At 58.1% G+C, this 18,869-nt stretch overlaps 1 protein-coding gene across 7 annotated transcripts in view; it reads right to left on the bottom strand.

The window, feature by feature from the left end:
• The window catches only part of COBL (cordon-bleu WH2 repeat protein), a 99,028-nt gene that overhangs the window by 40,208 nt on the left and 39,951 nt on the right, over positions 1-18,869 (bottom strand). For 4 of the 7 annotated variants that reach the window (XM_059655914.1, XM_059655918.1, XM_059655919.1 and 1 more), the window contains 6 exons: positions 17,400-17,603; positions 14,323-14,533; positions 12,087-12,315; positions 10,313-10,357; positions 6,971-7,068; positions 4,229-4,300 (listed from right to left, as the gene is read on the bottom strand). In XM_059655914.1, the coding sequence (XP_059511897.1) occupies positions 4,229-4,300; positions 6,971-7,068; positions 10,313-10,357; positions 12,087-12,315; positions 14,323-14,533; positions 17,400-17,603 (859 nt within the window). The remainder of the gene's footprint in view (positions 1-4,228; positions 4,301-6,970; positions 7,069-10,312; positions 10,358-12,086; positions 12,316-14,322; positions 14,534-17,399; positions 17,604-18,869) is intronic. The other 3 variants (XM_059655915.1, XM_059655920.1, XM_059655921.1) reach the window with 1 other exon arrangement.

The following is an 18,869-nucleotide window of genomic DNA, read 5'->3' as shown; positions in this document are numbered from 1 at the left end:
GGCCCCGCCTCACTGCGACCAGGGTGTGAAAGGGAATCCCGGGTCCCTTCACCCCAGAAGGAGGGTCACATGTTGGGAAACTGTAAGTCATCTGGGGTCTATTTCTGGGGTGCCTCCAGCAGAGGGGAGATCCCAGCCACACAGGGTGTACTTTTAAAAATATGTCTATTTGTATTGATTTGAGAGGAGGGGGAGGGAGAGAGAGATAGGAACATCGATGGTGAGAGAGAATCATGGGTCGGCTGCCTCCTGCACGCCCCACACTGGGGATGGAGCCTGCAACTGGGCCTGTGCCCTGCCCGGGAGTCGAACTCTGTGACCTCCTGGTTCCTAGGTGGATGCTCATCCACTGAGCCACGCCGGCCAGGCTCCACGATTTGATTTTGATTCCCTAATCTCTCTGTGGTGTCTTTTATAAGGACACCCTGCCCTTCAGTGAAAACGGGCTTTGGGGACGGGGGGGCCCTCCTAGAATCCCCGAGGCCAGAGAAGAGGAGCGGGTAATGGGCCAAGGCATGCGCCTCTCTCAGGCGCTGGCCGGGAGCTCGTCGCTCTGCAGACACACACGGACCGGGTGCCCCCACACCGGGGAAGACACGCCGCGGCCTTTCCGGAAATCAAGAGGCCCCGCCCGTGCGGAGCGCATCGCAGGTGACATGATGCGCGGGGGAAAGCTGCTCCGAGCCCAGCGTCGGCGAGAAACCACGCTGGCCCGTGCCTGGATGGGAAGGCATCCGCCCTCCGAACTCCCGCGGGCTGCTCATCTACACGTCTGCACGGAAGGCACTGTGAGCGGTACCAGCCACACGTTTGAAAAGTCTCGTCCAAACGGACTGATAATAAAGACTGGTTCCGCATCTCAGGCAGGCGGCTGGGCCCCGGGACATGCGTTTCTGTTCTCCCCGGTCAGCGGGGGCTCCGCAAACAAGGGATGTTAGGTATGCAGGCCCGGAGGGTGGCCCATCAAGGGGACTGGCTGTGCTCGTGAAGACACTGCCCCCTTGTGGCCGAGCTGGCTCACCACACCTTCTGGTTCTGGAGCATCCACTTGGGACAGGATGCTTTATTTTTTAAATTTTTTTTAAATTGTGGAGGATGTTACCAATGTCCCCCATTCCCCCCCTTTTGCCTCCCTCCACCCAACCCAGCCCCACGCCAGGCCGCCCCACACTCTGTCTGCGTCCCCGGCGACGTTTCCATGTTCATCTGCGAATCTCTCGCTGGGACGGGATTCTTCCCGGGCAAACGGGACAGAGTGCGGGGTCACCGACACGCAGGGGGCGGGGCAGCGGAAATGATGGGGTTTGCTTTACAGCTGAGTTGTGTTGCTTTTTAAAATATATTTTTATGGACGTCAGAGAGGAAGGGAGAGAGAAACATCCATGATGAGAGAGTCATTGATCGGCCGCCACCTGCACGCCCCACACTGGGGATCGATCCCACAGCCCAGGCGTGTGCCCTGACCGGATGCACCTCTCGAACCCTGACCACCTCGTTCAGAGGTCCACGCTCAACCACTGAGCCACGCCAGCCGGGCTTTACAGCTTAGTTTTTGATAACTTTGCCCCAAAGCATCATGTTACTGGTGGGTGCCCCCATACACGTCAGGACTCCTACAGGCGGGAGCCGTCCTCTGCCCGCCTCCCTCCGGGCCGGGCCCAGGGCGGGCACACATCGGCCGGGGTCGGGCCTGGGTCTGTGATCTGCATTTGGAAACCAGTTCTGAGCAGTGAGACGCAAAGAGCGTGATGACGACGCTTCTGTCACCGTCTTCGGGGCGAAGGGGAAGCGCCCCGCGTCATCGCACGGGGCTCACGCGATTCGCTTCAGATGGGTCCCAGCAGGCGGCTTCCTAGTCATCTCTGTTTGGAGAACCTTTGATCGTTTTATTTTTTTATGGCAACTGGGTTGACTGGCCAGGAGAAAAGTGCCCAGGGACAGTTTCCTGTCCGTCGGCAGCACAGAAACGATGCCCGTGCTCCCCTGTCCTCTTTGTTGGATTTATGGGCGGCACTGGTGAACGGAAGTACACACCGCCCCCCGACACACCCCTGCGCCCTGCGTGTGTGCTCAGCACCCCGATCTCCACCCCGAGCCCAGTCTCATCGGTCACTCTGGGTCCGTCGCACGGATGGCATGCGGCTTTGGAAACCCAGACCAGAGGCCCACAGCGGGCAGGGACCGCCGCCCGGAGCGAGGCCCTCTGAGCCGCGCAGGACTCCTCCCGTCTCTCTGGGCCCTGCTCCCAAGGACGGCCGCTGCCACGCCTGGGCTCAAGGACAGGCATCCCCTCCCCGGGAAACAAGGGGGCTAAACCCACCGGCCGGACACTGTGAAGAAACCAGATGTCCAGCTGGGAGGAGGTTTAAAATAAACGTGTTATTAAAACACATTGTATCTGCAAACGTGAATGGAAACTGACATTTCAATTTCCTCAGGCCGATGGGGACGTCGTGGGTCTAGAGCAGTGGTTCTCAGCCTGGGGGTCGCGACCCCTTTGGCGGCCGAACGACCCTTTCACAGGGGTCGCCTAAGGCCATCCTGCACATCAGATATTTACATAACGATTCATAACAGCAGCAACGTTACAGCTATGAAGTAGCAACGAAAATAATGTTATGGTTGGGTCACAACAGGAGGAACTGTAGTTAAAGGGCCAGAAGGTTGAGAACCGCTGTTCTAGAAAGTGCCGGCAGCGCACTGACTGCTGGGTGAGACCTGACCAAGCGCGTCTTTCCCTCCAGCTCCCGGGATCGCAGCTCCAGGTGAGTCACAGACCCCTTGGCCAGTCACGCGGCTTCCGAACCCTGGCTGCTGATGATGCGAAAAGACCCCAATCGGGAACCGGTGAAAGGTGACGAGAAGTGACCATTGCGCCAGGACAGCCCCCGTGGGATCGGCGCGGGCAGGGTGTGCCGTGGCCAGCACGTCAAGGGCCGTTCAGCCTCCACGCTTCGTCACGAAGCTGCTTCCTCGGGGCTCGCACCCCCAGCAGGAAAAGGGATGGAGTCCCCTCCGGAGACCTGCATGGTCCTATTAACCCAGGGGGCCCTTTTCCTGCCCTGGGCCAGCTGCGTGTTTATAACAGCATCCGGGGCCACACAAAACCGTCCACTTAAACACCAGCCTGCTCCATGCGGCCAGGCATTTAATTAACGCCCCCTCGTGCCCTGGCAGGGCCAGACCAGATGGCTTCGTGGGCTTTACACGGCCTGCGGGCCGGACATCCCCCACCCCTGCTATTAACCAATGTCACCCCGATAGATTTGATTTTTAAAATGGAAAGGGGCACCGAGTCCACGTGGAAGCTTTTTTAGTTTATCAATAAAACACGGTCACTCGTGGAAATGTGGGACGAGTGAAAAAAAATGGCCTTTCATCTATTAAAGAGGTCCTTTCAAGAAAAAGCTACTTTCCCTGGTCACAGTTACAGATGGCAGCTGTAACATTCTACACCGCTCTTGTCTGTGATTATAACCAGAGCTCAACCTAGAGCGCTACCTTCCTACTTGAAGCTTTATGATCATCAGAAAATCTAAGTTAGACAGACATTTATACTTCATGTCCTATTTCATTTTAAGATGCGACGAAAGAACTCCAGGCATGAAAGCAGACTGCGGAGCAGGAAGTTTGACACCGGCTGGCTCCGAAATGTGAAACCGAGAACAACAATAACGCAAATTTCTCACTGTGGCAGGAGAGTCTGCCTTTGCCATTTTTAAGACGTGACAGTAAGAATCAAACTTTCACCAGATCCATTTCAAAGGTCCGTGTTTATAAGCTGCTGTGAATTCTTTTCTGTCCAGTGTTTAAAATGAAGAAGAACCTTTTCCTATGCCAACGCGGCCGTGCGGGGCTCGGGGAGTTTCTGAGGCTCTGAGGGTGCAGCTGCGGAGTGAGGAGCAGGTCGATCCAGGCGGGGACAGGCCAGTGTGTCTCCAAAACCGCCAGCTCCTCCTCCTCAGGGAGGAGGTGACTCCAGAGCGCCACTCCAGCCACCCAGCAGCCCGGCCGCGGGGGCTGCGGGGAACTAGCATCCCAGCGGCCAGTGGAGCCGGGCGACCGAGCCAGAGCCGAATGCAGCTCCGCGCTCCTACGGAGCCCCAGAGCGAATGGGAGCCCCACACCCCGGTCAATAAAGTGACTGCAATTTCACCCTCTGGAAGCCGAGCAGAGCCCCGCAGCGCTGCCCGCCGAGCGAGGCGCGCCCGCCGGTGCCCGTACTCACGTGGGAGGCCCTGCCCGGCGCCAGCTTCACGGTGTCCTCGTCGCTGTCCGCCGACAGCCGGCCCGGCTCCACCTGCGGCAGAAGCACAGCACCGTCATCGCGGGGAAAGTGGGCGCAGAGCACAGGCCAGCCGGCCACTCCAGGCGCCGCGTCTGCACCCACAGCGTCCCCGCGGCCTCCCTCGGCCGAGCCTGAGAGCCGCTCTCAGGGGCTCGCTGCTCTGGACGCCACAGTTTTGAAGCCACAGCTCACAGGGGTGACTGCTCTTCCTGTTCCCCAGCAGCGTCTCTTTATTTATTTTTTATTTTTTTAAAATATATTCTTATTGATTTCAGAGAGGAAGGGAGAGGGAGAGAGAGAGAGAGAAACATCAATGATGAGAGAGGATCATGGATCGGCTGCCTCCTGCAGGCCCCCCACTGGGGATCGAGCCGCAACCCAGGCCTGTGCCCGACCAGGAATTGAACCCTGACCTCCTGGTTCATAGGCTGACGCTCAACCCCTGCACCACGCGGGCGGGCTCAGCATCTCTTTGGCTCAGAGAACAGGTCATGTTAGGCCGGGAGGGTGCTGAGCTGTGGAGTTGGCTCAGAACCCCGCAGTCAGCAAGGCCTCAGGGCCTATGAGCTGTACATTCAGGTTAGCATCGAGCACTGGTCGGCTGGGCATGCGTCACCGACCGAATGCCTCCTTCCTCACGGCTAACAGGTAACCGTGACGCCGCACGTCACTGTCTGGGAGAGGCTGCCAGGAGGTGCTGGCCACGCGCCACAGAACCACGTGGCTCAGCTGGGAAATACAGCTCCGGGCCCACTCGCCCCCGTGAGAACCTCTGCGTCATGGGCCAGGAACCCATTGTCTCAGGTGCTTCCTCAGTACTTTTGAGAACTCCGGGGTTCGCGGATTAAATGTCACAATGACCCCAAAGTGTCACGTTTTAAAAGCGTTAAAACACCGCTGTTTTAAAACAAGAAAGGGTATTTGCTGTCATATACTTCAGCCGAAATGGTACCTCTTTACACATATGCTCTAGTGCTGTGGTCAGCAAACTGCGGCTCGCGAGCCACAGGCGGCTCTTTGGCCCCTTGAGTGTGGCTCTTCCTAAGCCTTAGGAGAACCCTAATTAAGTGAATAACAATGTACCTACCTATATAGTTTAAGTTTAAAAAATTTGGCTCTCAAAAGAAATTTCAAGCGTTGTCCTGTTGCTATTTGGCTCTGTGGACTGATGAGTTTGCCGACCACTGCTCTATGAGGGCTCACTCACACAACACACGTGCACTTACATTCCCCCCGAAGGAGCCACAGAAAGACTCGCTTTAGCTTGAATGTCCTAACGTCCGTGTTCTGCTCTGAGACTGCTTGTAGGCTATCAGGCATCGTAAGATTTTAGAAGTAATTTACAAAATGATTTACCCCAAACCTCCTCTTCTTTTTTTCTTTTAATATGTTTTTATTGATTTCAGAGAGGAAGGGAGAGAGAGAATCATGGGTCGGCTGCCTCCTGCACGCCCCACAACCCCCGCCTGTGCCCTTGACCAGAATCGAACCCAGGACCGTTCAGTCCGCAGGCTGACGCTCTGTCCCTGGAGCCAAACCAGCCAGGGCCAAACCCTCTTCTTGTTAATGAAGAAACACTGAGGCCCGACGGGTCCAGGAACGGGCCGTGTGGGGGAGGGGAGCGTGGGGGCTCTGGACGGACAGGTGGGCGCGGGGCTCTGCGTCCTCCCCGTGTTAGCTCCGGGCACAGCAGTCGGTCCCTGCGCCTGGAAGATGGGGCGGCCCCCTCTCCCCCAGGTCTCCGTAAGTTAAATGAGATTGACGGAGCAACGCATCTCAAATCACACAAATGGAGAGACGCAAGGGATGAAGAAGCCAGCCCCAAACAGCAGTAAATGACACAACAAGGATGCGACTGCAGGAAGGATGTGGAGGGAGAAATAAAGTTAACCTGAGGGAGAGACCCACGTGAAAGAGGAAAACGTCCCTGGCTGGTGTGGCTCAGTGGACAGAGCGTCAGGGCTGCGGACTGAAGAATCCCAGGTTCAATTCAGGTCAAGGGCATGTGCCCAGGTTGCGGGCTCGATCCCCAGCAGGGGGCGTGCAGGAGGCAGCTGCTCGATGGTTCTCTCTCATCACTGATGTTTCTCTCTCTCTCTCTGAAATCAATAAAAATATACTTCAAAAAAAGAAAGAAAAGAAAACTACTTCTGGCCAGTCCGAGAGAGAGGAGAGAAAGGATGGGCGGGGAAGTCCCTGGCACGGGACAGCCTTTGTCGTCCGTGGCGTGTGCACAACGGCTCACCCTTTCCGGCCGCGGTCAGAGCCAAGCCAGGCTCTCGGGCTTAAACGAAGCGTTTCTAGACGGTTCACTGCCTTCGGGGGCAGCTCCTGCCACTGGCTCATTTGTGGGGAATCGGGCTGTTTCACCCGCACTCGGCTGTGCCCGCCCCACCCGCTCCCCACCCCCACCCGAGCAGCCAGCCTGCGCCCGGTCCTGGGCACCCGGCAGGCGGCAGCGGGCACGGGCTCGGGCCACGGTCTGCTGGCGAATAAGCCCCGTCGCCCAGAACCGCTTCGGGGTTGGCGTGTGGAAGAGAAGCCGTCATTGGGGTGCACCCGGAGAGGCCCCCCGGACCCGGGGAACTGCTACCCCGGCCTGTTTGGGAGCCGCCCAGGCAGCTCGAGCACGAACACCTCGGAACCACGCTGGCAGGAGGCAGTGCCGGCGGCCCCCCTCACCTTGCCGTTGCTTCTTTTGTTCACTTTGAAGAACCCCAGGAACTTCTTCTTCTCCTTCTCCGTCTCATCGCTGCCAGAGGAGGACTTTCTGAAGGTTTCTGGGAGGGAAGGAAAGTCCTCAGTTACTTTTCAGCATCAACACGTCGCGTTACACATCTCAGCAAACACTCCCTCTCCTCTTAAACTTGGTTTCGTTCTTCTAAGAATAGAACCGCCCACGACCCGCGCCCCCAAGCCTGCACCCACCAGCCTGCACCCGGGTACGAAACACCCCGGCCTCGCGCTCGCTCGGTGGGGACGGGGCGCTCCCTCTGGCCGCGCTCACATCCCCGATCCTCCTTGGCTCAGCGGCAAGCTTTCCTCTCTAGTGCCGTTCTCCAGGGGACCAGGCCTTCTTTCTCTTTCTCTCTCTCTCCCTCCCTCTCTCTCTCCGAGCTTGAAATCCTCAATCTTTTTCCTTCTTCATCAGCATTTTAAAAAAATAACTATTTCAGCCCAACAGGCATGGCTCAGTGTCAACCTATGAACCAGGGGGTCCTGGGTTCGATTCCAGGTCAGGGCACAGGCCCGGGTTGCAGGCTCGATCCCCGGGGGGGGGGGGGAGGGGGGGAGGGGCGGGGGGCGGTGTAGGAGGCAGCCAATCAGTGATTCTCTCTCATCAGTGATGTTTCTCTCTCTCTCTCTCCCCCTCTCCCCCTCTCCCTTCCTCTCTGAAATCAGTAAAAATATATATTACAAAGTAAAATAATAAAATAACTATTTTATTATTTGGGGGGGTGTTCATTATTAATTTCGTTTATTTTTCCATTGCGGCTGATATTCAGTCTTGGCCCTCATTCATTCCAGGTGTGAGGCACAGATGTTAGACAACCAGGTCTGCACAGCGCGGTCCCCGATATCCCCACACCCACTGCTCCCCACCCCACACACCCCCCCCCCCCCCCCGCCAGCCGCCTGCGCAGCTAGCACAGCCTCGTCGACTCGGTCCTGGGCTGGCGTCACTGGGACCCAGGGTGGGCTGGAACGGGCGCTCTCCTGGGCCACGGACACTGCAGCCCTGACGTGTCAGCAGGTGACAGCCTCGCCCAGGGCTGTGGTTCTCACAATGAGGAGGGACCGGCACGTCAGCACCCCTGGGACTTGGACCCAGTCCTGACCCCTGAATCAGAAGCTCTGAGGGTGGGCCCAGCGCCCTGCACTCAACACGCCCCAGCCTCGGGGATGCTCCAGGTGTGAGGGAGCATTTGAGGGCCAGTGGGGTGGAGGTTACCAGCACCGAGCCTCAGTCTGCTCATCCGCAGAATGGGGTAAACGGGGTGCTGCCCGCCCACCGGTGCCGCACGGCTGCTGACACCATCGCTCACTGGTTTCCCCTCACCCCCCAGGCCACTCAGGCCTCGGCCATCAGCGCGTCCCGTCTTTCTCTCCGAGGCCCGTGGATACGGCAGGAGGAAAACCCTGGTGTCCCTGAAGGACACGACTTCCCCACGGCACTGCCCACGCCCCACGCCCGATGCCAGGCCCTGGTAGGACCTCTGGCTGTTCAGCCTGCCCTCCGACAGCAGCTTCTCTTGCTCACGGACTGGGACGCTCCCGTCAGACCAGACCCGAGGCGGAGCGGCAGCAACAGGCGCCGTCCCCCCAACAGCGCAAACCCAGGCCTGGCCGGTGGCTCAGTGGTCGGAGCCTTGCCCCGAAACACCCAGGTCGTGGGTTCGATCCCCAGTCAGGGCACATGCATGAATCAACCAACGAATGCATCAATAAGTGAACAATAAAATTGATGTTTCTCTCTCAAAACTGATTTAAAAAAACAAACACAAGCGCACACATTTGTAAAGTCATTCTGCACGTGGCGGAGGCTCAGGGTTCAGTCACAAGCGCCAGGGCTCTCGGCAGGTGCCGGCGGCTTGTCATGCACGTCCACTCAGCAGCCACGTGCGCATGCGGAGTTCACGGCTAAACACACGAAAGCCCTCTTCAGGCACGGGGCTATCCAGTACAACACCCTGCTCTGCGAGGACACTGGCAGCCGCGGGGAGCGTCCGTGTGTGTGCCTGCCTGCGTGTAGACAGGCCGTGTGTGACGGGAGAAGGCAGGTGCGGGTGCGGCGGTGCCCAGCAGGTGAGCGTGGAGGGCATGTTCCTGGCACCCCGGCTCGAGGTCCACCCACCAACCCAGAGGCCTCAGGACACTGCGCGGGATCGGGCCTCGGCCCTCTGCCTGGACAGGGACGGGGCGGCCGGCACCCACAGGGCTGACTGTGGCCAGACGTGACCCCCCACTGCCAGCCCACGCCCAGAGTTCTCACTTTCACTGGATTTTCTAGAAATAAGATCTAGTGTTAAACACTCTAACAACATGAACAGAAATCCTCGTAAACGATAAAAACTCACTGGGATGTTAACGAGCTGTGTGTGCGCGCAATCCAAAGGTTCATTAACATCCCACTACGCACGCATGTGTGTGTGTGTGTGTGTTACGTGTGCATGCGTATGTAAATATACACGTATGTGTGCACATATATACAACCGGTAAGAAATCGGTGTCAGAATAAGTGCAAAATCTGAACTCCTCGCTTTTATATTTATGGCGGCAAAGGTTAAACATCACAAACCACGATGCCCTGAATTCTGCAGCAGGCAGGATGGAGCTCAAGGACGGTGAGCACATGTGAGTACAGGTGAGCACATGTGAGTACAGGTAAGCACAGGTAAGTACAAGCAAGAACAGGTCCACACAGGCAAGCACAGGAATGCACAGCTATAGGCAAGCACAGCGAGTACAGGAAGGCACAAGTACAGGCAAGTACAGGCGAGCACAGGTAAGTACAGGTGAGCACAAGTGAGTACAGGTAAGTACAGGTGAGTATAGGCAAGGACAGGTAAGTACAGGTAAGTACAGGCGAGCACAGGTAAGTACAGGTGAGCACAGGTGAGCACAGGTAAGTACAGGTGAGTATAGGCAAGCACAGGTAAGTACAGGTAAGTATAGGTGAGTACAGGCGAGCACAGGTAAGTACAGGCGAGCACAGATGAGTACAGGCGAGCACAGGTGAGTACAGGTGAGCACAGGTGAGAAGGAAACGGCGCCTCGCACAGGGACTGCTGTCCACCCTGGAGCCCATTTCCTCACAGCAGCCCTTGGCTTCTCAGTCAGAACCACAGCAAATCCTCCCACAGGACATTCCTTCTCAGCCAACCAGGAGCCGAGAACCAGCGCAGCCTCCCTGGGCCAGCAAGCCACCCCCCTCCTGCCCCCCCCCCCCAGCCACACGGCCCGAGGCCCTCACTCCGTGCACGTCCCCCAGCCATGCAGGTGCAGCCCGCGGGGCTCACTGACCTCGGCAGCGCAGGGAGGGCTCCGACTGCGTTTTGGTCAGAAGAACTGGAAAGGCAGCGAGGAGAGAGTGAGGGCGAGCCGGGCCGAGGCCGCCGGCAGCAGCCCCTGACCAGGGCTGGGCGCTCGTCAGCCTCGGGGGGCTGTCTGTCCGTCATTCTCGGGGGGCTGTCTGTCCGTCATTCTCGGGGGACTGTCGGTCAGTACAGGCCCAGTGCAGAGCAGGCTGCACCCTGGCCTTCAGCCCCCGGAGCACAGAGCAGGTGGCCAGGCCAGCAGCCCGGGAGGATGGCCCTCCCAGGAGGCAGCCCAGCCTTGGCCGCCCCGGCTCAGCTGGGGCTGGGAGGGGAGGGAGCCAGAAAGGGGCCAGGAGAGGTGTGTGGACGGACTGCAGAATGTTCTGCGTGAGGCCTATTCTTCCCCGCGCTCCAGCGCAGGACAGCGTGTTTCCTGTCCCCAGCCTCACGGGAACCAAGTTAGAGTGGGCGCGACCTCCACACAGACGCCGCCCGGGCCCGCGGCTCTCGGACGTGGGAGCGCGTTATGGAGGAAAAGCAGTCTCTGTATCTTGTACTCAGAGGACTGAACCCCTTCCCGGGCGCCCAGTGAGATCCGGGTTCCAGAGCCTCCGGGGGTGGGGGTGGGGGGAGGGGGAGGCTGGTGCCACTAGGAGCACCGATGTCACCAACATAATTACTGTGATTTTTTATTGCAAGAACTTTTTTAAAACGTTGTAGGTAAATAGGAAAACCTTGCATACGTCCATATTTTAAAAGCCCAGCATGCTCAATATTTGTGGAATAAATAAAAAGGCAGCAAATATCAAGGGAGGATCTAAGAAGTCCATTTTAAGAATTCTAAGGTCAAAGAATATTAAATTGGGGGTGGGTGTTCTGACTTCGTGTCCTTCAGCTCACACCACAGGTCAGTCTTTGTCCCCACCACCGGCCCCTCCGCCTGCCACGCTCCCGTGGCTCACACGGGGACCTCAGGCCACGCGGCCAGCTCCCACGAGGACTGAGCTGTCCCCGCATCGGCGACGGCCAAGCGCCGTGAGTGGTCGCGGGGGCCGGGGTGACTGGGCAGTGCCAGGGGGCAGCGCCATGCGTGTGCCCGTGGCTTTGTGAGCGATGCCTGAGACTGGGAGCCGCTACAGGCCACGGAGAAGCCCGTCCGCGCGAAGACGGGTTATGTGTGGGTTCCGGGTGGTTCCCTTAGAGGGGAGGCTCCGACGTCCTCGCCGTCCGCCCCTCTCATCTCCCGTAAGCTCATGGAGGAGGGGTAACCGGGGGGGCGCGGGGTGAGAGGCAGCACGACCGCCAGGGAGCGAGAGCAAGTTGGGTCTGTTTCCTGCCCGCCCCCCTGGGTTGGACCGCATCCCAGTTGCCTGAAAACGGGCGCACCCGTCCAGCCGGTGCTGCGGGGCGTCGAGCTGAGCATCGGAGTGGGGGCCTTGCTCCAGCGTGTTCCCGCGTGTCCCCATGTGCTCCGTGTCCCCATGTGCTCCTGCATGCTCCCACGTGTCGCATGTTACCACGTGCTCCCGCGTTTTCCCGTGTGCCCACAGGCTCCCACATGTTACCACGTGCTCCCGCGTTTTCCCGTGTGCCCACAGGCTCCCACATGTTACCACGTGCTCCCGCGTTTTCCCGTGTGCCCACAGGATCCCACATGTTACCACGTGCTCCCGCGTTTTCCTGTGTGCCCACAGGCTCCCACATGTTACCACGTGCTCCCGCGTTTTCCCGTGTGCTCCCACGTGTCCCCGGGGCCTCACCTCTCTGGTTGTCCCAGGCGTAGAGCTCCTTGATGCCCAGCTCACTGAGCGACTTGGACAGCTCCAGCTCCTCGCCCGCCACGTTGTCCCTGAGCAGCACCACGTGCTCGGGGCTCACGTCGCACTTGGCGCAGATGACGGGCAGGAGGCTGTGCAGGGGCACCTCGGGGCTCACGCGCACCACGGCCTTCTGCGTCCGCAGGTAGTTCACCACCAGGCGCACGGATTTCTGGGAGGACACACGGGGCGGGGAGCTCGGTGAGCACGTCGGCCCACGGCGGCACCGGCCACACGCCGGATGCGGGTGCGGGAGACGGTGAGCGGCAGTTTCTCCCGCAAGTCGGGGCTCCCGGGGAGACGGCCCGCAGGACGGGGAGCAGCAATGCCCAGAGAGCACCCCCTGCAGACGCCCCCGCCTGCTGAGCACACGGCTAACGACACGGGAGTGGGCATCGGGCAGGGCTCTCCGTGGACAGCCCAGCACACGCAGGGCCGTCCCCGGGTGCAGACCAGCCTGAACATGAGGCTTTAGTTCACCTTCCACGGGAAACAGCGGGAGGTGCTGTCAAAAAGTCAATGGAACGGAAAGCCCTCACCACACAAGGTATCAAACTTCTGTTTAAGAACCAAAACATCGCCCGGCCGGTGGCTCAGTGGTTGAGCGTCGGCCTAGGAACCAGGAGGTCACGGTTTGATTCCTGGTCAAGGGCACGTGCCCGGGTGGCAGGCTCGATCCCCAGTGGGAGGCGTGCAGGAGGCAGCCGATCCATGGTTCTCTCTCATCATTGATGTTTCTCTCTCCCCCTCTCCCTTCCTCTCTGAAATCAATAAAAACATATTTTAAAAAATTCTCTCTGGCCTTTCCTGGTCACCCTCATGGCGCCCAGACCCTGGTGAGTGGACACGGCAGACGTGGAGTTTGTGGGGGCGCCGAGGCCGACCTCAGACTGGGCCGAGGTTCCACGAATTTTCAGAAAAAAGCTGGACGCAGGGCCTCTCCACGTGCACAGCCCTGGGCCCAGCTGCCCAGGGGTTTACACCTGGCGGCCAGGAAGGTCTGAGCTGCCCGGTGTGACAGGGCTCTCTCCTGGAACATGGGCTGTACGTAGGAATTAGGGAAAACACACCCCGAGGGTTGATGGCATCGTTAACTTTTATCAACCACCCAGACCTAGAAATTCTCAGGAGACGGATGGCTAAACTGCCATTTTTAAAAGCAGGGAGTTTTGTACATATTCCAGGAACCTAAACGGATGAAATAGCGCTGCTTATGAAGGGAGCTCGAGAACCACAGCAGAGCCTCATTCAGGAGGATAATAAACCGCTGGTGTTCATTTCAATCGATAACCCAAAGTCCGGAAGGACGTCCGGAAGATGTCCCATCTAATTAGCATGTTATGCTTTTATTATTATAGATGTTCTCCAATTGCAGTGAGTAAATCTTTATAACATCAAAAGTTTTTCAAAATAAAAACTCCTTCCTCCCCTCCCCGCGACCCCTGACCTCCATCTCTAAGAAGTTCACGTCTGGGTCCCGCCGGCCTCCGGGGCAGGGAGGCCTCCAGGCCTGAACCCAGTAGGGTGGCCACGGTGCTTAAGTTTCAATGAATTAAAAGTCAGGTCTGGGGTCCCACTGGCTGCACTGCACATGCTCAGTAGCTGCCACCCTGCCAGGCCCAGACTCATGGACCCTCCCATCTCTGCTGGACGTCAGATGGACACGTCTGCTAAGACCAGGCCTCTCCTACCGCGGCCCACAGCAAACAGGACTCAGTTCCGGGGACTTTCGTCTTCTCAAATAACCCCGTTTACTGCCTACCTTTGCCTGGCATGGAAAGAGACCCTCCCCACAGCGCCTGCCTGTGTCACCAAGACCCCAGACCCCCCCGCCCCCCCCACCACCCATAGCTCCCTCCCCACAGGTGTCTGTGTGTGTTACCAAGACCCCAGAGCCCCCTGCTCCCCCCACCACCCACAGCTCCCTCCCACAGGTGTCTGCCTATGTCACCAAGACCCCAGAGCCCCCTGCTCCCCCCACCACCCACAGCTCCCTCCCACAGGTGTCTGCCTATGTCACCAAGACCCCAGAGCCCCCTGCTCCCCCCACCACCCACAGCTCCCTCCCACAGGTGTCTGCCTATGTCACCAAGACCCCAGAGCCCCCCCCCCCCACAGCTCCCTCCCACAGGCGTCTGCGTGTGCCCCGGGATGACCAGGCCCCCCCCCCCCCACTGACCTCGGGCACCGAGGGGGGGCCAGGCTTGGCCTCCTCGTCGGGAACCTTCTCCTTCAGGAACACGGTGCACACGTTCAGGGTCCCGACCGGCGTGTTTGGCTTGAAGCTCAGAGGCTGCTGGGCTTGCGGAGACCAGGCCTCCAGGGCGTGGTGGGACGGGCTCAGGTGGTTCTGCAGGCAGAGCTCCACCAGGAGGTCCATCATCGCGTGGCTGGAAGGGGAGACGGAGCGGTCATCAGGGTCTGCACCCCCTTCAGTCCGGGACAGAACGAGCGAGCCAGCGGGCAGGCGGGCGAGCGAACTCACGAGGACAGACAGCGGCCGAGCGTTAATTCTCAGGCGTGACTGTACAGCGATAGCCTTTAAAATGTTTTAATTGACTTTTGAGCGAGAGAGAGGGAGAGGGAGAGAGAAACCTCAATGTGAGAGCAAAGCACTGACGGGCCGCCTCCTGCACGCCCCTCCTGGGGGTGGAGCCCACAGCCCAGGCCTGTGCCCTGACCGGGAATCGAACCGTGACCTCGCGGTGCATGGGACACCCCGCCCACCGGGCCACACAGGCCGGGCTGTACCACAATACCTTCACATCCCCAATACTGACCGACGACCTGGCCCAAAGGCAACGGGAGACCCACACCGTGTGCCCGTGAAGACAGCCACCCCCCAGTTAGCTCCGTGGGCGTGTGGGCCTGACCCCGGTGAGGGCGGCGAACACGGCGCTGACAGGAGGCCCGCGCCTCAGCCCGCCGGTGGGGCTGCCACTTTTTTTAAAATACATTTTTATTGATTTCAGAGAAGAAGGGAGGGAGAGAGAAACATCCATGGGCCGGGCTACTGTGGTTCATTTGAACGAGAATATTCACGCCGGGAGGACAGGGTTAAGGGTCTGATGGCAGATTATAAACTCCTCGCTTATCCGACGAGAAGGTCGCTCAGGGGTTGGGCATCGACCTAGGAACCAGGAGGTCACGGTTCAATTCCCGGTCAGGGCACCGGCCGGGGTTGCAGGCTTGATCCCCAGGGGGGGGCGTGCAGGAGGCAGCCGGTCCAGGATTCTCTCTCATCATTGGTGTTCCTGTCTCCCTCTCTCCCGCTCCCTTCTTCTCTGAAATCAATAAAAAAATACATACATAAGAATCGTGAGTAAAACATGATATATTCACTGGTAAAACTCACGCACCTACTGAAGCAGTTTAAACCGTCGTATTACTGATGCTCTGGAGTCAGTGACGCACGCGGGAAAAACGTTCCTACAACAAGGGCCGCTCTGTGAAACCGCGAAGCGCAGGCCCTCTTGCGAGTGGGCCATCGTGCACGGACCCTGGGAGCCATCCCTGCCGCAGGGGCCACGGACACCCCCCGGCACCCCCTCGAGGTCCAGGGCAGCCCCCACCCTGCAACCGAGCCCTTCCCCGGGACAATGGCACCAGGGGGTGCCCTGAGGAGCAGGCCCCGATACTTCCCTGGGACGCTATTTGGGAGCAGCTGGGCCTCACCCCCCACCCCGCATCCTGGCAGACCCTGAGGCCTGCAGCAATGCTCCCCCAGGTTTTGTTCACCTGCCCCATAAAATAATTTTGAAAATGTATGTAGCCCTTTGCCCATGAAAGTGTCACCTACAATTTTCATTATAAAGCTCAAACTGTAATATGAAAGTCATGATAAAGTCCAGTAGGATCTGAAAACTGACTTTTAAAAATAAACCTGCCCTGGCCGGTTTGGCTCAGTGGCTAGAGCATCGGCCTGGGGACTGAAGGGTCCCAGGTTCGATTCGGGTCAAGGGCATGGACCTTGGTTGCGGGCACATCCCCAGTGGGGAGTGTGCAGGAGGCAGCTGATCGATGCTTCTCTCTCATCGATGTTTCTAAGTCTCTATCCCTCTCCCTTCCTCTCTGTAAAACAATCAATAAAATATATTTTTTTAAAAAAAATAAAAATAAAAATAAACCTGGCGCATCACCATTTCCAGGGTATTCGTGGGAATAAAAACACTCGGGGTGACGTGACCGTGACTGTCGCCCACTTGTAAGTACCCGAACAAACTGCTTCTTAAGGTTTAAATACTTTACGTCCGTCCTCGTTCTCCCTGTTTCCCTGGACTCTCCCACCGCAGGAGGATGCAAATATATTTTCACGTTTGAAAGACTTCAGCACTGATCACTCTATCGCACTCGCTACAATAAAAACTGTCTAAACACTTAGATTCAAAGTTTTGTTTCCCTGTGACTTGGTTAAAATGTTTTATGATAAAGTGGTGAGTAATGACAGAAGCAGTAACACAGAACCGATCAAACAATGTAATTATGACATATTTTGATAAATATTAAGCCTCAAATTAGAAACTCTATTGGTGATAAAACTTCACGTTTTGATGGAAGGAGGCTGTGTGCCTTTTGTGGGGAAAGAGGTGCAGGTGATGAGGTGCAAGTGACCTTGACCACGCGACCCAGGGGACCAGAGCTCAGGGCGGGGTGGGAGCCACAGGCCTGGGGATCGCATCCCTTACATTTAACACCAGTGGGTCCCATTTTCTTTCCTTTTAATTATTATTTTTTTAATGTATGTTCATTGATTTCAGAGAAGAAGGGAGAGGGAGATAGAAACTTCAATGATGAGAATCATTGATCGGCTGCCTCGTTCACGCCCTCCACTGGGGATGGAGCCCGCAACCCGGGCCTGTGCCCTGACCGGGAATCGAACCCAGACCTCCTGGTTCGTAGGCCGATGCTGAACCACTGAGCCCCACCGGCCGGGCTACTTCTTCCTCTAAACCGGGGTTCAGAGAATGGATTGCGGGCGGCAGGTACCTCCATGGCCAGCCTGGGAGGACCTGTGAGGGTCAGTTCAGGAGGCTGCCCCCGGCCGTGGACCTTCAGCGCCCAGGACACGGGTACAGACTAGTGGCTGGTCGGTCACCTGCTTGGAGGGGGCCCCGGCCTGCACCCCTGGTCTGAGTCCACCTCCCGCCGACCTGGGCAGGGCGGTCCCTCTGCTCAGGACAGCGGGGACCTGGGGCCCATCCACCGTCCTCCTGGGCGAGGCTCTGCAGTTGGCGGCCGGTCGCGCCCGGCCCTTACCTCCCGCTGACCACGCTCCTCCGCTCCAGCCCGCTGGGCAGCACCACCGTGAGGTCCAGCGCCCGCTCCCGCAGGTTCTCCTTCATGTGCAGCAGGTTCTGCTGGCGCCCGGGGGACGCGCTGCGCTGGGGGCTCGGCGCCCTCTGCCCGGTCGGGGTGGCGGCCTTCCCCGGGGGAGGCGGGGCGCGAGCCTTCATCTTCCTCCTGAGGGACGACAGGGGACCAATGAAGCACCGCGTCCAGCTCGGGCAGCAAGGACACGGCGGCCGGCAGCGCTGTCCTCCTCCTCACTCCCAGCAGCCACCTCCCTCGGCAGTGCCTCCGAGCAGCACGCCTGCGGGCATCAGTCAGCGGGCGCGTTCACCAAGATCTATTGTTACTGATTTCGGGGGGGGGGGGGGGGCGGGGAGAGGGAGAGAGAGACATCAATGATGACCGAATAATTGATCAGTGATGAGAGAGAATCATGGATCGGCTGCCTCTTGCACATCCTCCACTGGGGATGGAGCCCACAACCCGGGCATGTGCCCTGACCAGGCATCAAACTGTCATCTCCTGGCTCATAGGTCGATGCTCAACCACTGAACTACGCTGGCTAGGCTGTGCGCAGTTTTACAAAGTTCTCAGTGACAACAGCAGCCAGGTACAAAACTGAACAACAACAGAATGACGGTCTAGTTCAGGGGTCGCCTAAGGCCATCCTGCATATCAGATATTTACATGACGATTCATAACAGTAGCAACATGACAGTTATGACGTAGCAACGAAAATAGTTTTATGGTTGGGCCACAACATGAGGAACTGTATTTAAAGGGCCAGAAGGTTGAGAACCACTGATCTAGTTGATAAACATCAAGCACACACTTTCCAGTTCTACTGGTAACATAACCTGAATCCCGGCACTGAAGGGGGCGTCGCCAGGTGCCAGCGATGCCCTTTGTGGGAAAAGAAGTGGCTCCAACCTTGACCCGACAACGCTCTCAGAACATGGACAATTACGAAGAGCAGAGGGCCCGGCTGGTAGGGCTTGGTGGGTGAGCGTCCATCTAGGAACCGGGAGGTCATGGTTCGATTCCCTGTCAGGGCACAGGCCAGGGTTGTGGGCTCAATCCCCAGTGTGGGGTGTGCAGGAGGCAGCTGATCCATGATTCTCTCTCATCACTTTCTCTTTCCCTCCCCCTCCCCCGCCCCTCCCCCTCCCTCTCTTGAAATCAATCCTATCCTATCTAATAAAAGAGAAACATGTTAATTAGCATACGACCATTACCCTTCCCATTGGCTAATCAGGGCGATAGGCAAATTAACTGCCAGCCAAGATGGCGGCCGGCAGCCAGGCAGCTTCAAGCTAACATGAGGCTTGCTTGCTTCAGTGACGGAGGAAACCAATGTTCCCTGCCTGCCTTGCCGGCCTCTGAGCATGCAGTTTGAAACATTGTAACAAATATAGAAGCTAAACAAAACTCCAGAAA

The sequence above is a fragment of the Myotis daubentonii genome, chromosome 10 (genome assembly GCF_963259705.1).
Source record: "Myotis daubentonii chromosome 10, mMyoDau2.1, whole genome shotgun sequence".
Lineage (NCBI taxonomy): Eukaryota > Metazoa > Chordata > Mammalia > Chiroptera > Vespertilionidae > Myotis > Myotis daubentonii.
Note: the sequence above shows the minus strand (reverse complement) of the source record. Positions and strands in the feature narration are given on the sequence as shown.